The 21,678-nt window shown below is 37.8% G+C and overlaps 1 protein-coding gene across 6 annotated transcripts in view; it reads left to right on the top strand.

Moving 5' to 3' along the window:
- Positions 1–1,972: 1,972 nt before the first annotated feature.
- The window catches only part of LOC116844890 (cystinosin homolog), a 22,421-nt gene continuing 2,715 nt past the window's right edge, over positions 1,973–21,678 (top strand). Inside the window, exons 1-10 of one of the 6 annotated variants that reach the window (XM_032817014.1) lie at positions 1,973–2,147; positions 3,086–3,408; positions 4,149–4,244; positions 17,591–17,643; positions 17,731–17,821; positions 18,471–18,665; positions 19,533–19,773; positions 20,016–20,135; positions 20,244–20,532; positions 20,641–20,743. In XM_032817014.1, the coding sequence (XP_032672905.1) occupies positions 17,604–17,643; positions 17,731–17,821; positions 18,471–18,665; positions 19,533–19,773; positions 20,016–20,135; positions 20,244–20,532; positions 20,641–20,743 (1,079 nt within the window). In that variant the 5' untranslated portion in view covers positions 1,973–2,147; positions 3,086–3,408; positions 4,149–4,244; positions 17,591–17,603. The other 5 variants (XM_032817017.1, XM_032817013.1, XM_032817015.1 and 2 more) reach the window with 5 other exon arrangements.

Genomic DNA, 21,678 nt, shown 5'->3' with positions numbered 1-21,678 from the left:
TTTGTCGGTGAAGACTGACATTCCTTCGATAAAGATGACAGTTTCTACTATCAGCAGTGCCGATCATATCGCGATGAATGCCGATCATATCGCGATGAATGGACGACGTATCTAACTTGAATATTACTTTTTATCACAGAATGTACGATATACAGTAAATATATAGTAAATAAGAAACATGACAATATAAAAACCGTGTATTCTCCGCGTTCTGAGATTTCCAAGTCATACATTCGAGAGAATTTATTTTTGATTTTGCGATTAAATTAAGAATGCTAAATATCAGTTTTGCAATATACTTCGACTCGGAAATAAGCCAGATAAGATTGCAGTTGGCATGGCCAAAGAAAGTGGAAGAATATGACGACGATTTTGTCAAAGCTGGCAGTGGCTGATTAATATAGGATGATGACGCGATTTTAATATCGCCTTCCTCATTTTCGTCGAATCGATATTAACATCTCCTAATATTCATGAATGTTATGAACGATAAGCGGTCGTTTATTCGGCATCGGCGCTTCAACGAACGTAACGACCAATTTTTAATGACTTTCATTGGTTGCGACTTGATGAACGTGCAATAGACTCAATTGAATTCAATAAACATCGATTAATTCCCCGGCTTGTTGCTTTGTCATCTTGTCGTTACACATACCACGCGAATAGTTCAATGCGAATTAATAACCCAAGATCCCTCGTCTGTAAATTAGCAGATTGCCATCTGTGAATGACGGAACGAGACAGAACCAACTAGTTTTCATTTAGTTTAGTTCTCATTTGTCTTGTTTTACCACTGTGTGTCTTAAAAAAAATTATGCAATATAACTTCTGAGAAACCCATAAAACTATATTGTCATTATTTTAACACTAAATAAGACGAGATAACACAGCGATAATCCGATCATAAAATGACCGGTCAGAAAAAAGAAATAAAGCTGAAGCATCGTGACCAGAACAATACCACGTAAATGTCAATTGCTACTAATTAATCGGATGATGCATTTGTTAGAAAGAATTCGATATGAGCTAGGTAGCAAAACACTCCATGTTAATCGAACGAATATTAACGTTATCTGATTGCTGATAAAAGTAAGCCGAAATAATCTTATTGAGATATCTTGTATAAGATAAACGGCCTTCGTCTAAACCACAAGTCTCCTAGTCATGTTGATAAATCGAGTAGGTGAATCAAAAAGATGATGTTGTCATTTTTGCGTTGTGTCCGTCATTATCCTGAATTAATAATCTCGGAATTTTGACTTGACTTTATACAAACACATTTTGTTTTTTCCGACATTCATTATACAGTTTGGATCGCCGATATCGGAGAGATAAAATTATGTTACATATTAAATTTGCACTGTGCGGAGAAACTCTCTGTCATGAAATTATATCGTTTTTCATTCAAAATACTCGAGATCAGTTCTCTCTATGCGCGTCCAGAGAAATTCACATAACGATAATTGAGATTTTTGCTAATTTTCTGGCCGAATTTCAATTACCTCCATTCGCAAGAATATCGCAAGCATCTCTTAATAATTCCGAGAGACGCCCCGGCGGGCAGACGAGGCGATCGAAAGTGTTGCAGACAACTCGCATTAAATTTAATTAAGTGCCACGTGTCTCGGACGAGAAAATTGCACCGTTAGCGCAATATGCCGCGCACAGTGGCGCGTGTTGCATGCTCTCCAGCGGCGGAGGAACGACCCCGGCGAAAAACGCGCGTCGATGTGTCCCGTCAAAGGGTGAACCCGAAATAGGCGCGCCGGTTTCGTCGAAAAATATTCGCGGTGTTATCGGGAGCGAGAAACGTGACATCAAATGATCATTCGTGCAGGAAGCGAGCGAACAGAAGCGACTGAAAATAGGAGGGGCACACGGGGCGGCGGCGCGAGGGGGAGGGGGGCGAGATTTTAGCACACAAGAGGGGGAAGACTCTCTTGCGGGATTTATATACACGAAGGAGCTCGTGCGAGTCGTTGTAAATCGCGTTCTTCGCTCGACGTAACCGAGGTCGCTTGTTCACGTGGTGAACGTCTTCGTTATCGTGCGAAACAACACAACACAGTCCTCAGGGAAGGTGATCGGACACGTGGAGGATTGGACGCCGATTGTTTTCAACGTCATATACCGGTGCTTGTATAATGGTGAGCTCGATTTTCCGCGCGTAACGCGAACAGTTCGGAAAGTTCGCCGCGCGACAGCTGACTGTGACAAACTACAAGTTCCTTCCGACCGGCGTGTCGAAACTAAACGGAAACCTATAATTCCAGCTTCATTTTTCTCTTATTGCATTCCCCGTGAAAAAAAATGCCTCTCTTTCTCTCTCGATCGTTTTCATTCAAAGTGAGCGGCGTCCCGTACGTGTCGAACAACGTCAAATGCGTAAGAACGGCCGCAAACTATACTTCACAATTGTGCATGGTGAATCATTTTGTTGCTCGATCATTTTGGATTTGCGTCGCCGCATTCTAGCGTCTATCGATTTGTGAAATTATACGCCGCATGTTATTCGAATATATATCGACATTTCCCGTGTTGGGGATTTAATCCTCTTTCACATCCCGCGATAACTTTTCCGATCCGTCTCTTGAATTTAGCGCGTATAACAAAACGTATAAGAAAAAGAATCAACTGCGAGCGAAATGAAATTGGCGACACAAATCGGTAACGCGAAACAGTTATGTCGCTATGAGAATCGAAATTTTTATCCTACTTTCGATCTCAGTATTCCGCTTGATAATCTGACCTCTTCTCCTACATTTGATATTCCTACATTTAATATTCCTACTTTGATACTCTGAAGCTTATATCAATCTTCTTTCACTTCTAATTAATTTTCTAATTTTGCCGAGAAACTCCCTCTTTAAAACCTGCAAGTGGCGTTTTATGCGTGTTCTGCTATTTAGAGGCGCTAAGTAGTTTTTCAATTTCCGTATGTATTGAATACACATTGATCCTTCGGAATATACAGATGTTAAAAAGTTCAGGTCAAAAGTAGGGCTAAGATTTCAACTCGAGAGTAGTGATAAATCAATTTTTTCGACAAAAGTAATGAGAATTCATTTTATCATATTCCTTTCAGTTGCAAATTCCTAATATGATCGTCTGCAACGAGATAAACCGAGTTCAAAATCGTGTTTGAAGGACTAAGGACCACAGGTTACTAGATCGCTAGAAATCAAACACGGTGGAGCCTTGACTGGACGTTAAAGTCGAAATCATCGCTCTGTGACCGCATTCATCAGCAAGCTGGAGTCCTTGGACGGTGCCGAGTTTGTGGTCGAAAGTGTTTGCTCACCGGGATGATAGCCACACGGTTCTAGATGTAATAGGACCGAAATCCTTCGAATCAAACGTATTTTTCCGAATGCAATTGGACCGATCGATCGATAGCAACACTCGCTGGTATGTTTCATCCTTTCATTTTGCAGCCGAGAGCAACGATTTCGACCTCGTTTTTCTCTTCTTGTATACAAATGCGTTACCGCGAAAGTAATAAACTTCGACAAACTAATTATCCAATGAAATATTTCATACAGGAACTTTATTCGTCGAATATTCGCGTGGCATTTATATTATTCTAAAACGATATATTATTCTATACGAAGCTTCAATTTGTCATACGTTTGACTTGACATTCATAAAGTGACTCTGCTTACTTTAACGGTTGCATAACGTGGATTTCAACCGGATGCGACAAAAATTAATGTCACAAATGATCAAAACGTTATGTCAGCGAGGATGACTTCAGAACATAAATGTTTCATGGCTGTCTGATTCGTGAAAAATTGGTCTAAGATTTTGCTTTCGCGATACGTGTGTTTACGGAAATATTACTACTTGTTAATTATTATTATTATTATATTAGACACGAGCGTTGACATACAATTTTTCTTTCATAATCGCATTAATATTGCTATCCTAAATGAAATTTTAAGTAAAATTCATATTCCTCAAATTCGATCAATTTTCGAGGAAAAGTGACTGATATAATAAAGCGGGAACGAAATTGAATCATCCCCATGAAAGAAGGAAAAAATTTTTCTGTCGGCGAATGAAAATTTTTGACGTAAACTCGCTCTCTCGATTCCTGATTACAAGCATGCATATTTCAGCAGCTTCTAATGGAAAGCTTCTCATTACAGACAGTCTCGTGAAGTCAGTTGTAACGCGCAGAGATTGGACATCTCTGTATCCTCGACGGTAGATTTTAACTGTCGCGGCTGAGCGAAATTTGACAGGTGAGTGAGCGCCGCCGTGCACATTTTTATCAGTAAATCGCAAGCGAATGAAAACCGACGGAGCGCATCATAATAATCGTTTAAACCAACTGAAATAACGCGTCGCGGTAGACAATGAACGACGAGATAGTGACGAAGATAAGTTGAACTGAGTAACAAAGCCACACGTGCTTAATACGTAATCTCTCCCTAACTATTAGTGATGCCTCTGTTCTGAAGAAAAAATCAAAATCTACAGTCAATTTTTTTTCCTCCGTGTTTTCAACATGACATTGCCGTAATACCGACTGTCGTTACACGGAGAGAATACTATAATTTCTTTTTATATAAATATATATTTCACACAGCTCCTAAAATACGAAAGGACAATAAATTACTACAGAATATCGACCTATTTTCCTCGGTTACAAAATTCTGTAGTGATTTTTACTATAAAATTCTCTCAGTGTGGAAGTCTCGATTTGTCCGGTATTATCATTCGCGGTTGGGATAAAATACATTATTTAGTCATTCTTTATACACATATCGGCGATCGTGAAATCTCCCCCGCGTAAGCGCTCATTGAAGGAACGCCGAAAGGGGGACATCGATCACGATAAAGTGCCGTTAAACGATCTCTATGGCGAGAGCGGCGGTGAGGATTTTGCGCCGCATGAATTTACGACAAAGCGATCCGTCATTTTCGCCAATCGTGCAATGATTTAATTTCCGTGAAACTGGCCGTGAAATCAAAATCGATCGGGGGCCGCCGCGCCGCACGACCGGCCATCGGCGAGCAGCGCGTCGTTATTCGAAACCGGGGAAAACGAGGGCGTTGAATGCAAACAGGCCGTAAGTCATTGACACAAAGCACGCGCGCGCGCGCGCGCGTGTAACAAAACACGCGTTTGCAACTCTCGTGAGTCGCGAATTTCTCGCGACTTTAGCGATTTCCTCGAGAAGCGCGCGCGATCCTCGCTCCGAGTAGCATCTACGAGTTCCTCCGTCATCGAGAGAACTTCTGAAGTACGCTTTTCGAAGAAACGTCGTCGAAACTGAGCGATCAATTGACGAGCTTGTTTAAGCGCGGCACGCTCTCAAAATGCGCGATTTCAATTAAAATATTATAGCGCACGTCGTTTTACGTAAGCTCTCGCTAAAAAGAAACGCTTGGTCACTCAACTAGGTTGTGTAATGTCCTCGTTGAATCGAGCTAAAGTTCGCTATCGTCGTTTATCTAGACTGATATATCGCGTCACGCGTTACTCAGCGACACTTCCCGATGTAATGCACGAGGAAAGCGAAGTCAATTGTTATCACGAATCTTCCTCGTAGCGTATCTCGCATATCTCGCACGTGAACGTGTCGTTGCCATTTAATCGCGACAATCGGTTCACGTAGATCTCGTTATCACCGAAAAAAATTTCAGAGTAGACATTCTGTGTAAAGTAAAATGCGCAATTGTTTCGATAAGACATTTTGTCTCACTACAGAAACATTGTTCCCACACCAAGTAACACGACGGTTGTGTGTCTTGAGAGAAAATTTATCTAAAAGATAGTAAACATTTATCCGATAGATGTACTGATAACATATGTTACACTTAAATCTAAATCCTTTCGCTTAAGTAGAATAAACAATCACTTCTACGAAAAGCTGAGATTTTCTTCAGTTTTTAAGAAAATGTATATCTTCTCACTTGAACAATATTTCATTATTAGTCGTCACCAAAGAAATATTCACTGTTTCCTAGATATTTTTCTTTTCTCTTAATGTAGAAGTTTCGACAACTTAATTCGTTTCGCAGTCGTTACAGTTTAAACGACGCGATCGCGCACGCTCGCGGTCTCATTTCTCCGTTTGCGAAAATGGAATAATGAAATTTCAATGAGAGCTGTTTTCCTATTCCGCGGAAATTCCAGTGAAGCGCACCCGCAGAAAGCGCGTCACTGAAAAATAAATAATATTGAATCGCGACGAAAGGAAAAAAGGCAATTGTCCGAGCATCATAGCAGGTCGAGCGTCACCAAGGAAGGAAGGTACATAAATATTCGCCGGTCATGCTAGTCGATTAATCCGCGATCGCGTCGATATTGATATTAAAATTCAATAAATTGTGAATTATTCATGAAGCACCGGATCGGGTACACGGGCTTGCGCGCGAGCTTTTTAACTTCTTCGTACTAGATAACGGCGCTTTTATCGATGCCGCGAAATAAGCGATAGGAAGAGAAAAAGACAAAGAAAGACAGAGAAAGAGAGAGAGAGAGAGAAGAAAAAAGAGAGAGAAAAAGGCATACACACACGGCACATCGCGCAAATACGTCGGTTAACGACGCAAGTTTTTCGGTTGAAAATTTCGCGGAAGCACATACTGTTATCACGGTGCGCCGTAAACAAAAGTCCACCATTTCGCAACAGACGGAAATTTCGCCACGGATCCGTATACAATAGTCTCGAATTATTTTTCGCGCGCGAGATTCGAGTCCGTTGCCATGCACCTTGTTTACGTCCTTACCATATAATATAATAACGCGTGATCGCTGAGCGAATAACCGAGCGAATCGAAAGCGACTTAAAATCCCGATCGGTCAAGGCGAACGGACAACATAACTACGGTGGCGACAATAAAAATGTTATTAGCGATCGTAGTGTTCGATCTTGATTAGCGTAACGTGGCGTTATCGTTGTACATTGCGGGACTGCTAACGTCAACGTCAGGTGAGCAATTCTCTCACGAAAGTGTCGACACACCAGGATATTAATCACGCGATCGTACGCTCGGGTCGCAAGGATGAACAGTGGAAATGATAATCGAAACTGTCAAGTCGCACCGAGAAGAAAATGCGACTGTTTGGTCGGGGAGAATTTGCTTTTAAAATATAGTATCGCGCATACAATGACGAAAAAAAAATTTTGTAATAACTATCGGATCTAAATTGAGAAAAAAATATTTAGTATTTGTAATTACAGAAGAGAAAAAATTACTGTAAATTGTAAAAGACTGTACTGTAAAAGAGGTACTATAAACTAAAGGAAACTATTTTTTTTATTAAATTCTAATATTAATGACAATAACTTTATGTGCATATCACTGCTACCATTTTCGTGTTGGAATAATCAAAAAATATGATCAGGGCCAAGAGTGATTAAAATTCTCTTTCTATCAGTGTAAATAATTATCAGATGCTTTGATGAGATAGTTTCCATTAAATGTAGGTGAATATAATCAAATAATTTGATAAGTATTAACAAATAATATTTAGCAAGTTTTGATATCTGTTACCAAGACTTAATGACCAATTTATGTAGTACATCAAATAATTTGTAAAATGAAACCATAATATTTAATCATGTTTACCACAATATGTGATAAGCACACGAAATGGCTAAATATTGTGGTAATAGTCAAACTGTTTAGTTGCCAATGATTGCCAAATTGTTTGGTATTATTTACCAAACTATTTAATTAATTTGAGTAAATGAAAAATTCACTTCACCGATTATTTTGCAATTATTATCAAACAATATCGTAATCGTAACCCTGTTACGATATTTAATATTAATTACCAAACATTACACTGAAACTCTCAACTAATTGCATTTGTTAATAATCACAAAGCTTTTACGTCAGCGCACGGTCAATGACGATCGTGTTGCAATGAGGAAGAAATATTTGAAAATTTATCTGTGGAATATAAAGTTTATTCGCAGAAATAAGCTTTGTTTCGCGGAAACGAACTTTATATCTCACGAATAAATTTTGAAGTATTTTCGCACGATATACAATTGATACACAATTTCGACAACTAATTTCCGATGTGATATCGCAAGCTTTCTTATTCTTAGCGCGAGACACATCCATCACACGTTGCATATTTCACGAGCGCAACCGCGATATCGATCGGTCACGAGACAAAGCTCAATCTCGTTATCGACGCACACGTGACTCACAAAGCGCTCCTCGCCATAAATAAGACAATCGAGCCGCTTCTTCGCCTGTTCCACAAGCTCAACAGCCAGACACGTTAACGATTAATATCCCGTAAGTTAATTAATACGTTTAATAATATGTTATCCATTCATACACGTCACGTCGGCGCAAAAATCGACCGCGAGCTAGAGACATTAATTAATTAAGGACGTTAATTCCCTTGAAGCGTTACGTCGATCTAAAGTTAAAGCGCGTCGAGGCGACGATGTACGGAACGATACATAAGTACGATGTTCTCGAAAGTCTTGTCTTATCTTCGAAGATACTAGAAACCATATTAAGGAGGTTTACTTCAACAGCGAGGCATTAGTCGCCTTGTATTAATTAATTTAGAAGCGATTAAGGAATTTCGATGAACTAATAGTGAGATATTAACGGCACATAAGGAATTTCGATGAATTAGACCTCAATCTTGCGACTTTCGACTTTGATTCGGAAGAAAATTGAGAATTTTTCGATTCTACAAAATTGCGATATCAAACAGACTTTATTTTCATGGATTTCTGTTTTGAAACCTCCTGACATTCGGTATCATAAAATTTTGTGAGAAAAAAGGATGTCGTACAATAATTCTTCCTTCTTGAAGGAAACCTCCAAAAATTTGCTGAGAAATAGCTTCATAAGTCGGCAAGAGTTATGCGTTCTCCAGGACATGCTATATAACTTTTCGATAGTTTTTTAAAATATACGTTACCGTCCAACCCACCGCTGCCAAAATATCCGTTATTACGAGATCTAAGTTTAACTTGCCCGAATTGCGCTCGTGGATCGATACGAAACAGATTTTATCTCATCCCCATTATCGCGATTGTCCGTAATTAAATTACAATAAAACGTCGCGAAGTTATAAGAGCACAGAGCAACGATAATTTGACCGTTATAATGAGAAATATAAATAGAGCTTAATGCGCACACATCGCCGCTTATGGCAATCGCGGATATCGGCCACTCGGCTGCTCGAATTAGTAATTCGGCGGAATGAGATAAACAAATGGCGTAATTAAATATTCACTCTCGTTCTGCCGGTTTGTAAATTCAACCGGATTTCGTTCCGCTAACATACAACGACACCATTTTTATTTATTTACGTGATGACACGTTACAGCCGTGAGCGGAAATTGCGTATTGCCTATATCTCACGCGCGATACGTACATTATATCTCGCGTTACATTGAATTTTACAAGCGCGGCCTCGAGTACGTGGACGTATTTATTTGAACGCACGCGCCGCAATTAATTCGATTATCTACTTACGCGTTATGTATGTGCGTTTTGGTTATTAACTGTCATAATTTGTACACCAGGAATTCCTACTTTACACTTGCAATTTTGCCAGCTAAAGAGATAATTTTACTTGGCAGCGCATGCAGTCGACGTCGTTTACGATTATACGAAAAAGTCGTGTTCCTCGAGCGACGCAAACTCGAACTCTCGTCGATGCGAATGCCGAAACGTTGGCAGTTACTAAATTAGACGCAAAATAGCCGAAAGTAAAAGATGCACCTTCGACTAAATGTGTTTTCTCGAGAAAAGATTCCGTGACTCGTTTATAAGTGACGTAAATTCTTGATAGAAATTATATTAGAAATTTAGAAATCACGGCATATAATGCGGATACATTATACGAAACTAAAGCAAAATATAAACAACGCATGCCACGTTGTTTAAGTAAAATAAACTAAAGGAGGAGAATATAACTAACTGCTAAGTAAAACCAACAAAACAAAAGAAAACAAAACAAACAAAAGAGAAACAGCACGAAAGCATCGTATACAGGGATTTATATCGCTCTGTTCTTCGCGGAAATAAATCAAGAAAACACCACAATCTAACGATAAAACGTACGGTTGTAATATTTATTTCGCAAAAATAATTAAAATATTTTAATAGTGACATTATTATAAATAATATATATATGATTACCGATAAAATAAGTTATTCTCATTTGTATAAAAAGATATTTAAAGATATCGAATTATTGAGTGTCGAATTAAATTTATACAAAAAATCTGCATACGCGCGCGTAAGAGAATTAAAAGAATCGAAATAAATCCCGGAAATATAAAGCCGTCGAACTACGATAATTGAGTACACGCGTTAATACTGATGCGATCTTCATATTTTATAGGTACTCTTATTCTATTGGCGATATATCGTCGTTATTTTTTGTTCCTCTCTTGCTGTTTAAGCCCTGTTTGCTCAAACACCTCACGAAATCCGATATTGCGATAAGATCAAACGCTCTGTACGGTGATATTAATATTGGAAACCGGATCCGCGATACAGGGTAGACTAGCAAGGAACTCGTAAATTTATGTCAATAACCGACCAGACAAGAAAAGCACGAGATGATCGTAGAATAAATTGTACAACGCGACTATATAAAGATGCAGTAAAATACGCGACAGAACATCGTATGAGAGATTTAATTTTTTATATGCGAAACTGAGGAAATTTGATTGAAGCACGAGATCACGAATCGTTGGCACTGATCGAAGCTATTCAAAGTATCAAAGAAACGGATAAATTTTTTTAAAGTGAATCTGTAAACATTTTTTGACTGTGGAAAGATTAATTTTACTGGTGATCAATGAATAATGCACCGGTTTTCCATGAAAACACTCCTACTTTACTTCGTCTTACATCTCGTTACATCTGATTTTGACTAGTGAAAGTAAAATTTCGCTGTACAATGTGTAATATACCAATTTGTTGCACGCTATACTAAATCCAACTCTCTGAGTTTGTGACGAGGGAACTATTTCCATATGCCTTGCATGCAATGACACTGTCCGAATTTGCAAGTGCATCAATAATGGGAACAGTCGCTACTATTAACTGATTCATTTAGGCGAGATTTTACTGATGGCGGGGCTACTGAACCGTCGCCAGTTGTGAGCACAGTATTTCAGTGAAAAGAATACACGGATTCTACTTTAGAAAGAATGAATTTACGGTCTCCCGTGCCGGCCAACCACTGCAAAATAGAAGTCACACGTGTATACGCGCGAATAAAATCTCTTTAAAGCAGTAATGACGAAAATAAGTAAAAAGAAAGCAGAATAAGAAAATAAAAGAAACAAATAAGAGAAAAAGAATTCTGATGGCATTGCAACACAAATTATTCGCGACAGTGTCTAATTTCCCTATAATTCATTTCTTGCGATATTAAATTAGTAAATTGTTGACATCCACTGTTCGTTCATGATACCCGAGATAAAGCTGATTATCGGCCGTCCGATGAACGATAAGAAAGGCAGACTGGGATACCAAGAGAATCCGCGGGATATCCGAGTTGAGCCGCGGTATCGGTCGGCGACATTTTTCCAAAAATGAGCTGTCGTCGTGTCGCGTTGCGAAAATAATTTCGTGCCAACGTGGCGCGCGTGTTCGCCAACGACGGCTCCCGTCGCCAGCCATGAAATTCGCGCTTCGGCGAACAATAGCCATCAATATTCATACGATAAAAGCATCAGTGCTCAAATTCCGACGTTGCTATTACAAGCTGTTTTCAAACTCCCCCGTATGTATACGAATCCTGGCAATCATACGCGGCAGCTATTTTCTGCGAGAACAGCAAGGGCTGGCGCACGCAGCGTTGCACAGCCCCGATTGCGGGCCCGGGGTCCTAATAATTCATAATGCGCGATTGCGCGCGTGCGACTATTGCCGCGTTTATTCTCGAATGTATACGTAATAAATAATGGGATCAAACGGAAATTAACGAAGCTAAATCCTCTCTTTTCGGCAGCGCGCGTAATCCCGCGACTGCAGCCACTGAACGGAGAAAAATTGCGTTACGACGAATATTGTTATTCATCGTGTTCGCGGCAATGCGTCGTGTATACGCGCGCACGACACGCGAAACTAAATTTCCCCCCGTCGCTCTTTCTCTGCAAACGAAAATCGTAATTGCAGCAAATGCAGCTGCTAAACGAAGGCAAATTGCATCACAAGCGTTCAAATGTTATTCTTCTGGCACGTGTTATTATTGCCGGACGAAAGGATAAAATCGACGCATGCACACACGATAGACAGCCATATGAGTTATCGTCAATTCGCGTAAACATTTCAAGTACGTCACTTCAAAAGCGATAAGAACTTATGATATACAAGAATACAACACGACGGTGTGTCAACGTTGTGCTTTGTTATTTGTCTCGTGCGATTCCTCCGAGACATCTCGCGGTCCGTGAGGAAGGCTCACGTGTATAACGCAGCGCTCACGTGTTCGGTCAGCCGACATGGGCCGCGTGTCGCAGCCCGGGCGACTTCGCGAAAAAGGAAAAGGGGGGAAAAAAGAGATGGAAAGAAAGCCTCGATAAAATCGAGAATAGAGCTATAAAAAATTTCGACGACGGAGCGCAGACGGTCGTATATTTCGCGCTCCATCGATCGGCTCGAGAGGGCCTCGACAAAAGCCGACGACATCGCACGAGCGCGCGCGGGTTATTTAAAATATCGTTTAGCCGGCAGTTAATTGCGCCAATAATTCCGCCGATGGAATAATAATGCCGGGGCCGCGTCGAGCCGCACGGCCCAATAAATCCCGGGGACTCAGACGAGCCGCCAACCGCCTCCGAGAGTCGTCCCGGCTACGCACACCGTAATGATATATTGAGCGACGCGTGGCCGTAATGTCGACATTTTGCCTTAATGTATCACGGGGAATACGGTGAGGGAGAGAACGAGGGAAAGGGGAGAGCGACGGTACCCTTGAAATATCCTCGAATATACGAGAAAGCTAGCGGCTCCTCCGCCTCAATGACGCGGGCGCGCGAGCCTCTGTGTGGATATTAAAAAAAGAATTACGCGACGGACGAAATTACGATAACGCGGTAGTGCGCCGCATGCGTGTGCGTTTTAAAGCACACGATGCTCAAGTCTCTCCGCTGTGTATGGAGCGCGGCATAATACCGATGAAGACGACGTTCATTATTTCGTTACTATGACACGTATTAAAGGGATGCCCAAGTGGTGGATCAACTCCACAAATGTCGATAACGTAGAGACGATCGTCACCAACACGACCATATTATATCTTTTTTCGTAATTTTTGTACAAGATTTCACACACATATAAATGTGTGCCGCTTTGTTTTACTGTGTTAGCATGCATATATAGAAATCTTTCTGCAAATTTTTCGTATACTTTTGAGCTTCTAAATTCAGTTGTAAAGATACAGAAATGTTCCTCAGAAATTTTTATTAAATATACACGTGTAGTACGTACAAGCTGCAGAACTTTCAAGTATCGAGTGAATATTTACGTCAACTGACAACTCGAGATGTCAGTTTTAAAATTTCTTATTGTTTTCGTCACACTTTAAACAACGCTCCAATTTATTATCCACGTACCTTCAGTGTGTAAAAGTACTCGCAATTTTGTGCGATGAATACGACGCAAACTTTGCAGAAAAAAGTCAGTATTTCATCGGTAAAGTTTTCAAGCATGGCATTTCCCTTAAGAGTTATTACTTGAGACTTGTTTCTAGTGAGATATTCAGATTTGAATATAGAGTTGGATGAAAACTTTTCAGTTTTAATCGCGCGATTGCAGATATAAATATCATATATATTATAATTCAACTGAAAAACTTGGATATACACGACTATTAACACAGATCTACGATATTTAAATATACAAATAAAACGTGTGACCTTTTCCGATGCGCTGATTGCAAGGAAGAAATAATAAACGTTGCCATCGTCGAAATTATGCGCGACAGAAAATTAAACATCTTGTGCTGTGGACTTTACGGTGCTACCAATGCAAATCTTTGACGTGCGCTCTTTGTTAATTTAATTCCACACGAGTCTTTAAAGGCGAAACAGCTCGCGTGAAACATACGTTTGAATAAGTTCAAACGAGAACGAGTCGTCGAAATTGGAAGTCGTGCACACTTTTTCCTTTCTTCATATATCTTCAGCTCATACAAGAGAGAGTTTAAGTAAATCGTTTTTATCAAAGATTTCTTGTGCCTTGTGAAATTTACAGAAATGCACGGAAATGTGTTTTATATTGGACAGAGAAGAAGAGTGGAAAGAATAAGAATATAATCTTGCGTCCCTGAAATAATATTAACGAGTCGCCGTGCACAACTGTACTTTCCGATCGACGACGAACGTTTAACCCAGCGCGCGATTAAGTAATGGACTGTGATAAGAAATTAGCATGAGACGAGCATTACAGTCGGCCAATCCGGCAAGCCCAGTTGGCGCTAATCTCTAATTTATGATAATCGTTATTACCCGCTCGCCCGGATTTTAATTCTGCCCGGACCGTTTGCGCGGTATCGTACACACAAATTAAGGAATAATACGCGATTGCGTGCGAACGTAACACTGTTACCGACAAGGTGGAAGGGCTCATTTCCGGAATCGCGACCAACAATCGTCTATTATTGTCACCCTTTTAATTGAATTCGCGGGCGTGACCACGATAGAACGAATTTAACTGAATGCCAAATAAACAAATGGGTTACTTTTATCCGCCACGTTGTCGCCTTATTTTCGTAAAATACCGCTTCTTTTTAATCCGCCTCTAATTAGAATCCTTTGCGATGGCAAAGTTACGGTTTTTTTTCTACTTCTCTGGCGTATTACGAGCACGCATTACGCGACTCGAATAAATCCGTACACACAACGGCCGAATATCAAAAATAAAAATTCTTTTTTCCTCTCTCGGAAAACATTTTTCAAACTTTTTCGACCGCAAACCAAAGAAACGTATATCACGTCACAATGCACGTAAACATGTGTGTAACCGAAATTTTACGAAAATATACCTACAGACAATATTAGCAGATACATATTTTTTTTTTATTTTATAAAGATCTGTTTAATTAAACATGTGAGAGCGAGTATATATGACGCTAACATTAATATTTTAATATTCGAATAAACAGAAGAACCTTCGATAAACGCAATAGATAATTAAATGAACGTGACGCATTAAATTGATTTCATGGTCTATTAACGGCAATCGCGATATCAATTTGAAAAACACTATCCTTGGACATTAATTTGAAAAACACAATCCTTGGACATAATCATATGCAAAATCTCTCGTAGATTGCCTATTCAAGGAGAGAAAAATAGAGATAAATTCCCTGGTCTATAAACTGTATCAGTCAGAAATATCTTAATAAAAATTAAATTTTATCGACTGAACTTCACCGTGGGATATCTGAGAGTCTCTTAGGAAATCTCGATTTACTAATTTATGTGTAATCAGGCTTACCTCACTATATAAAATTCGCGTTTAAACAGCACATTCTCCTTGCCACACGAATCCTTTTATCATTTTTATCATGCGATTTTCCCCGGTACGCAAAAGTAAATGTGTCTCGTTTGTCTTCGTCACTCCGTTCGACGTATCGTTTTCTCTCTTCTTCTCTTTGCCTCCCTCTACTTTAGCTCAATCGTTATCACACACCGCCCCCTCCATCTTCCAACCCTATCGTTTCTACGTTCTTTAGGATATTTGCCGACCTTTCACAATCTCGGTGGAACTTCACCGAGACTTGACCTACTAAAGCGTATTAAGTTCATCGTTGACTAAGCACTAAGTGCAAAAACATAAAAAAGAAGAGCAATCGAGCGTGTAACGCGTGTAACTGCATGAATGCAGTGAATCTCTGTTTCGAGTTTGATTAATAAGCAGAATAATAACGAAAAGAATATGGAAGGTAAATAAAATTACAAATGATCAAACCTGCCGACAAAATGGCCCACACAATAGAAATATTCAAAATATATCATTGCGATATCCTAAAGATATCTCTAGGATATTCCCATGGTGTATTTTGAACATTTCTGCTGTGTTGAGAGACATGTATTCTTAACTAATGACATTAATCTGTCTGTGGTAATAATACAAACATATTGCAACATGATGTGAATGAAATAAATTACCTCGCGTTATGCAATGTGTTGTTGTTTCATTTAGACTAGATTATTGAAAAATGTTCGATACTGCGTTATCTTGCGAGTATTATTAATCCCATGTGTTAAGGCTAGTTTACACCGAAAAAATGGCAATGACAACGTAAAAGCTAATAATAAAAACGTTTTCAACAAAACTATGTTGACCAGAAAACGACTAATCAAATTAAACAAAATATGCTGTTAACAATGTGGAAAACACCAGTGTCACCAACAAATATTATTAATTTACGTTTTTCATTCCAAAAATAATAAAATTAATAGTATGATTAATTTGTTTCGTAACTTGTTAGAAACAATTATATTCAGCAATTTTAAATAAGACAATTTATATTTATTGGTAACACTGCTAGAAACACACGTTATTTGCAATGTTACTACTGATGTAAATCGGTCTTTACATCATCTTTATCGCATTCTCGTCCCACAGTTCCGTCCCATCCGTTAAACGAGGGAAAGATCAATGTCATATATATATTACATTTTGAAAGAATCTCGATAATACATCTTCTATCAAAAACGGCCGAATCTCCGCAACACTTTGATTATATTCTCTCAATTTTTCATCGCCAAGAAATATTCCAGTCACCAATGGAGTCACGTTTACGCCGACGATATCTTATTATTATTTCTTATCGGTTTTAACTTGCTACGAAGTGCAGTAACGAGGCCTTTCGAATTTGATTTCGCGCGTTATCACTAGCCGCTCCTTTTTTTTGTTTCAATTAACTTTAATGTTTTGCTCGTGGGTAAAACAAAGTCTATTCGTTTTCGAAGAACCTCAAAGAAACTAGTGCATACTAATGGAATGAGTTGGATTGAAAAAAGTATACTTATTTCAAACTAACTTATTATACTAGTTCAGAAGTTGTTTGAAAATGAACAGACCTATAGTATAAACAATAACGGACAAGATAGACACGACAATAATGATAATGATAATGATAATGATGACGATGACGACGACGACGACGACGACGACGACGATGGCGCCATGCAACGTTGACAGTGACAGCTAGGAGGATCCGATCAAGCCGATAAACACAACAATGTCGCGGAATGTGTTCGATTTCACGCTGTGTCCATATGGGACCATGGAGATCATCGTTGAGTCTCGCTGACTGACAGTCAGCAAGATGATTCAACAGCATGCCGCACGCCATCGCATCGTACGAGTTTGTGATCTCTCTCGTGATTCATCGCGTTTTGAGGTTAAACACGCTACTCGCTCGTACGTCCGACACGTAGCAACAAGACGGCGTGAGCTTTAACTAATTTCACGAGCAAGCTGCGTGTTTCGTTCACTAGTTGACGCTTGTTACCATATCCATGTATGACACAAATGATCCAAGTGATAATACTATCATTGGAACCGTAGCTAATGCTAAAGAGCGATTCTAATGACATCTTATGACTTTTTGTTTCAGTCGGTGTGCAAATATGGCTTCGTTACGCTACACGTGGATCCTGATATTATCAGGTAAGGCAGAAATAAACAGAAACACAGACATACTAATTGTTTGCGTGTTAACTATATGTCATACATATTGCCTTTTTGTATTTGCAGTTTTAACGAGCGTTCAGGCAGCCTTCAAAGTCTCTACGCAGGATTTAAAGATCCAACTCAATCATCCTGGATCATTTAACTTATCCTTAACGTAAGTAATGATTGATTCATAATGATTGTATGTCACTAATCCAACACTGTAACAGGCTGTACCACAAATGTCCATGGAACACTTATAGATTTTATTGGCTATTACACAAATACAATATGAACAGTTGTATTGCTTTTAAGAGCACATATATATCTTACATTGTAGCTGCAATATCATGTGACTGTGCACGTGCTCTTAATATCTGTAAATTATCTCCTAAATAGATCAAGTACAGTTGATTAGAATTTATATTGGATTCAAGTGATGTATTTTATTCACATTCCACTGATATCTCTATCTTTTCCCACATTCCACTGGTATCTTTTAAATTAATCAGCATATGCTGCAGACACAGCAGACCAAGTTTAATCATTTGCTCCAGAAACATTGATAACTCTGTACTGGCTAGAAATACTAATGGAATCTTGTATGAATTCAGTGTTAGACTTTATACTTTACCAACCAATCACAGATACTCACACAATCACTTATATTACAAAAATCTATATATTATAATTTCAAATATATATTTAAAAAAAAATATATATTAAAATATATATTAAAAAGTAATATATATTAAAATATATATTAAAAAGTAATATTATTTGTGTTGCTAAAGCTATATATATAATTTATCTTTTGTTTTCAGGAAACCTTTACCACCCATCAATAGGAGCGTGACAGTAACAATAGATGTACAGCATCCTGATTTATTATCCACTGAACCATCTTTAATCAGCTTTAATACCACAACAGACCAGACAAAGTGGATTATTTATGTAAAAGGCTTGAGTGCAGGCCATTCAATTCTCAATGCTAATGTAACACCCAGTAATATTGCAGAGTAAGTATAAATAAATAAATAAATAAATAAATATATATATATATATATATATATACACGGACATTTCAGAGATATAAAATTTTATATATCTCAGCTTGTTTGTAAACTTATTTGCCAACTCTAATCAGCTGTTGCTATATAAACACATACCTTTGCTCTGTAATGCTCATTAATTGAGTCGATTACATAAACAGCAGAGAGCAGAGACCTATGGCACTGATACCTCCGTTATCTTTATGACTAATTCCAAAAAGATCCCAATCAGCATGTTACACTCATATTTTATCATGCTCTGCTAACCGTGTATGCATTGATAGCCTTTTGACCTAAAACTTGTCAGCCAAACTGAAACTTGAGGTTTCGCCAGTCTATGCCCGGATTTGCAACAGAGTACTTCCTAGTGTAACTGTGGTTACTGTTAACATGACTATGCCTAATAGGTGTTCTTAATTATTAGTTGTCATATAATGTTAACAAGTGGCTCTCGTGAAACGTATTTAGTGAATTTTGTAAATCTACAGACTCTAAAGTTTATACTAGTGTAGCATGTCTGATGGTGCTTTCTAAGAGAGAAAAAAATTGTTTTTGCAAAATAGCGTTTTAAGATTTTTTTTAGAATTTTAAGAAAGAAATTTTAAAAAAGAAGGGAAATTTTAAGATTTACAACTATTGCAAGAATCACTGAAAAATGTCAATGTATAAGATAATTGTTATACCACGAAATGAATTAAATAGTATCAATTTGAAGTAAGCAAATACTATTCCTGCTATTTTTTTTAATTATATTTGAAATAATATATTTTTAAATGGTGTTTTAAACTCGTGTGAAAATAATTCATTGTGCATACGATTGTTCTTTTTCTTTAGCTTCTCTCAAGCGTTTGTCAGAGTGACTATAGAGAAATCGGACACGCTCTATCATATTAGTGCTGTGGTTGGATGGATATACTTTTTGGCATGGAGTATAAGTTTTTACCCACAAATCTACAGTAATTACAAACGTAAAAGTGTTGTGGGTCTCAATTTCGATTATCTGTCGTTAAATTTCGTCGGTTTTCTTATGTACGGATTGTTTAATTGTGGTCTCTACTGGATACCTGAGATCGAGGTAAGACATCGTCGTATTCATTATCTATATCAATTGTAAAGAGTACGAATATAATAATAGATAAATATTCTCTTATAAACGTGTAAAATAAAATTTGAATTAAATTTTATCACATTTAGTATTAATCCAATAGGAAGATATTACGTTGATATTACGCGACGTTATATACTATAGATATTATATACTAATTTACTCGCATCTGTGTAATTTAATTAATTTTTATCATGACTTAACATTTTCAGCTTGAGTATTTCAATCGATATCCAAAGGGCTTGAATCCTGTCCAAGTTAATGATATATTTTTCTCTCTACATGCAGTATTCGCTACCGTAGTAACAATTACGCAGTGTTTTATTTACGAGGTAACTAAATTAAAAACATTTATAATTGGAAAAGGCACTTCTTTCTCGAAATAACATTGCCGTATTCGCAGCAGTCAAGATTTAACTATATTGTTTTTTTCTCTTCAGATTGGCAATCAGAGAGTATCGACGACTGCACGTATTATTCATGGAATATTCGCGACGTTTATATTCATATCTTTGATATTATCCTTCGTTAAAGTAATACAGTGGCTAGATTTTCTTTATTACTGCAGCTACGTTAAGCTCAGCATAACACTCATCAAATATGTGCCACAAGCGTTCTACAATTATAGGAGAAAGTCTACTGTTGGCTGGAGCATTGGAAATATATTCTTAGACTTTACCGGCGGAATTTTATCGATGCTGCAAATGATACTCAACGCCTACAACTATGGTAAAAATATATTGCTAAATTTATCCATTTTAATTTTATATCTGCGATTAAAATTCGTGAGTTAATCCTGCCACGAGACGCGCTAATTCATGATAATTTTTATCTCAGACGATTGGGAAAGTATTTTTGGAGATCCAACTAAATTCGGTCTTGGATTCTTTTCTGTGGCGTTCGATATATTTTTCATAATACAGCATTATGTTCTGTATAGGTATGTATGCATGTACATTTTTATATTGCATATTCGCTTTTTACTTGTTTGTTCATGGCACTTAACGCTTTATCGAACAATTTTTTAGGGACTCTAACTTGATTTGATCGCGAAACTATTAGGGGCTTGCAAACATTTATCGAAATCTATAATTCATGGGCTTATAAGACTAGTCATTTCACAGATGTGGAATCAAACTACTATTTAACAGAAAATAGTGAATGATGATTGCGGATACTTAGATTAAAAAAACTGAAGATTGAATATTTTAGTATGTATATTGTTTATTTATATTATTAATAAGAAATACAAATCAAAAGCCAAAAAACTTCTGCAAGCCTCTAATAACGACAGCACGGCACGAAATGCTTCTCGTATAATTTTTACGCGAAATACGATTGATGTATCATTAATATTCCATGCATGCAGAAAATGTGGATATTTTACTTAACATATTTATATTTTATATGTTGCATGGTTGATTGCATGTTAATATTTTAATCATTAATTTAACAGTTAATTCAATTTGCTGTTATACTGTATTAATTATTTGTTTGTTATTTAATTGTATATCGATAATATTACGTGCAACGAGAGTGCATTGAAATTTTCGTATAAGAGAATAGAGTATCCTGATCATATCTACATATTTGTTGCCAATACATCTTGCCTATTTAATAAACCACGTAGTCGTAGATGAGGTAGAGCCCGATATTTGATTTTACAGATATGTCGATGAGAAGATGATTGACCTGAAAGGCAGAGTATAGCGACTTCGTCAACGGTTTAATTTCTTTCCCCTGACTCGCCCATATTTTACACGTGCATTGTTACACTACTTATCGTAACTTCGCCTTACCTTTGTCATTCATCGGAATTATATATATATATATATATATATATATATATATATATATATATATATATATATATAT

The sequence above is a fragment of the Odontomachus brunneus genome, unplaced genomic scaffold, assembly GCF_010583005.1.
Source record: "Odontomachus brunneus isolate Ranch 3 - 2012 unplaced genomic scaffold, Obru_v1 Obru_scaffold_047, whole genome shotgun sequence".
Lineage (NCBI taxonomy): Eukaryota > Metazoa > Arthropoda > Insecta > Hymenoptera > Formicidae > Odontomachus > Odontomachus brunneus.
This window is presented reverse-complemented; position numbering and strand designations above follow the sequence as displayed.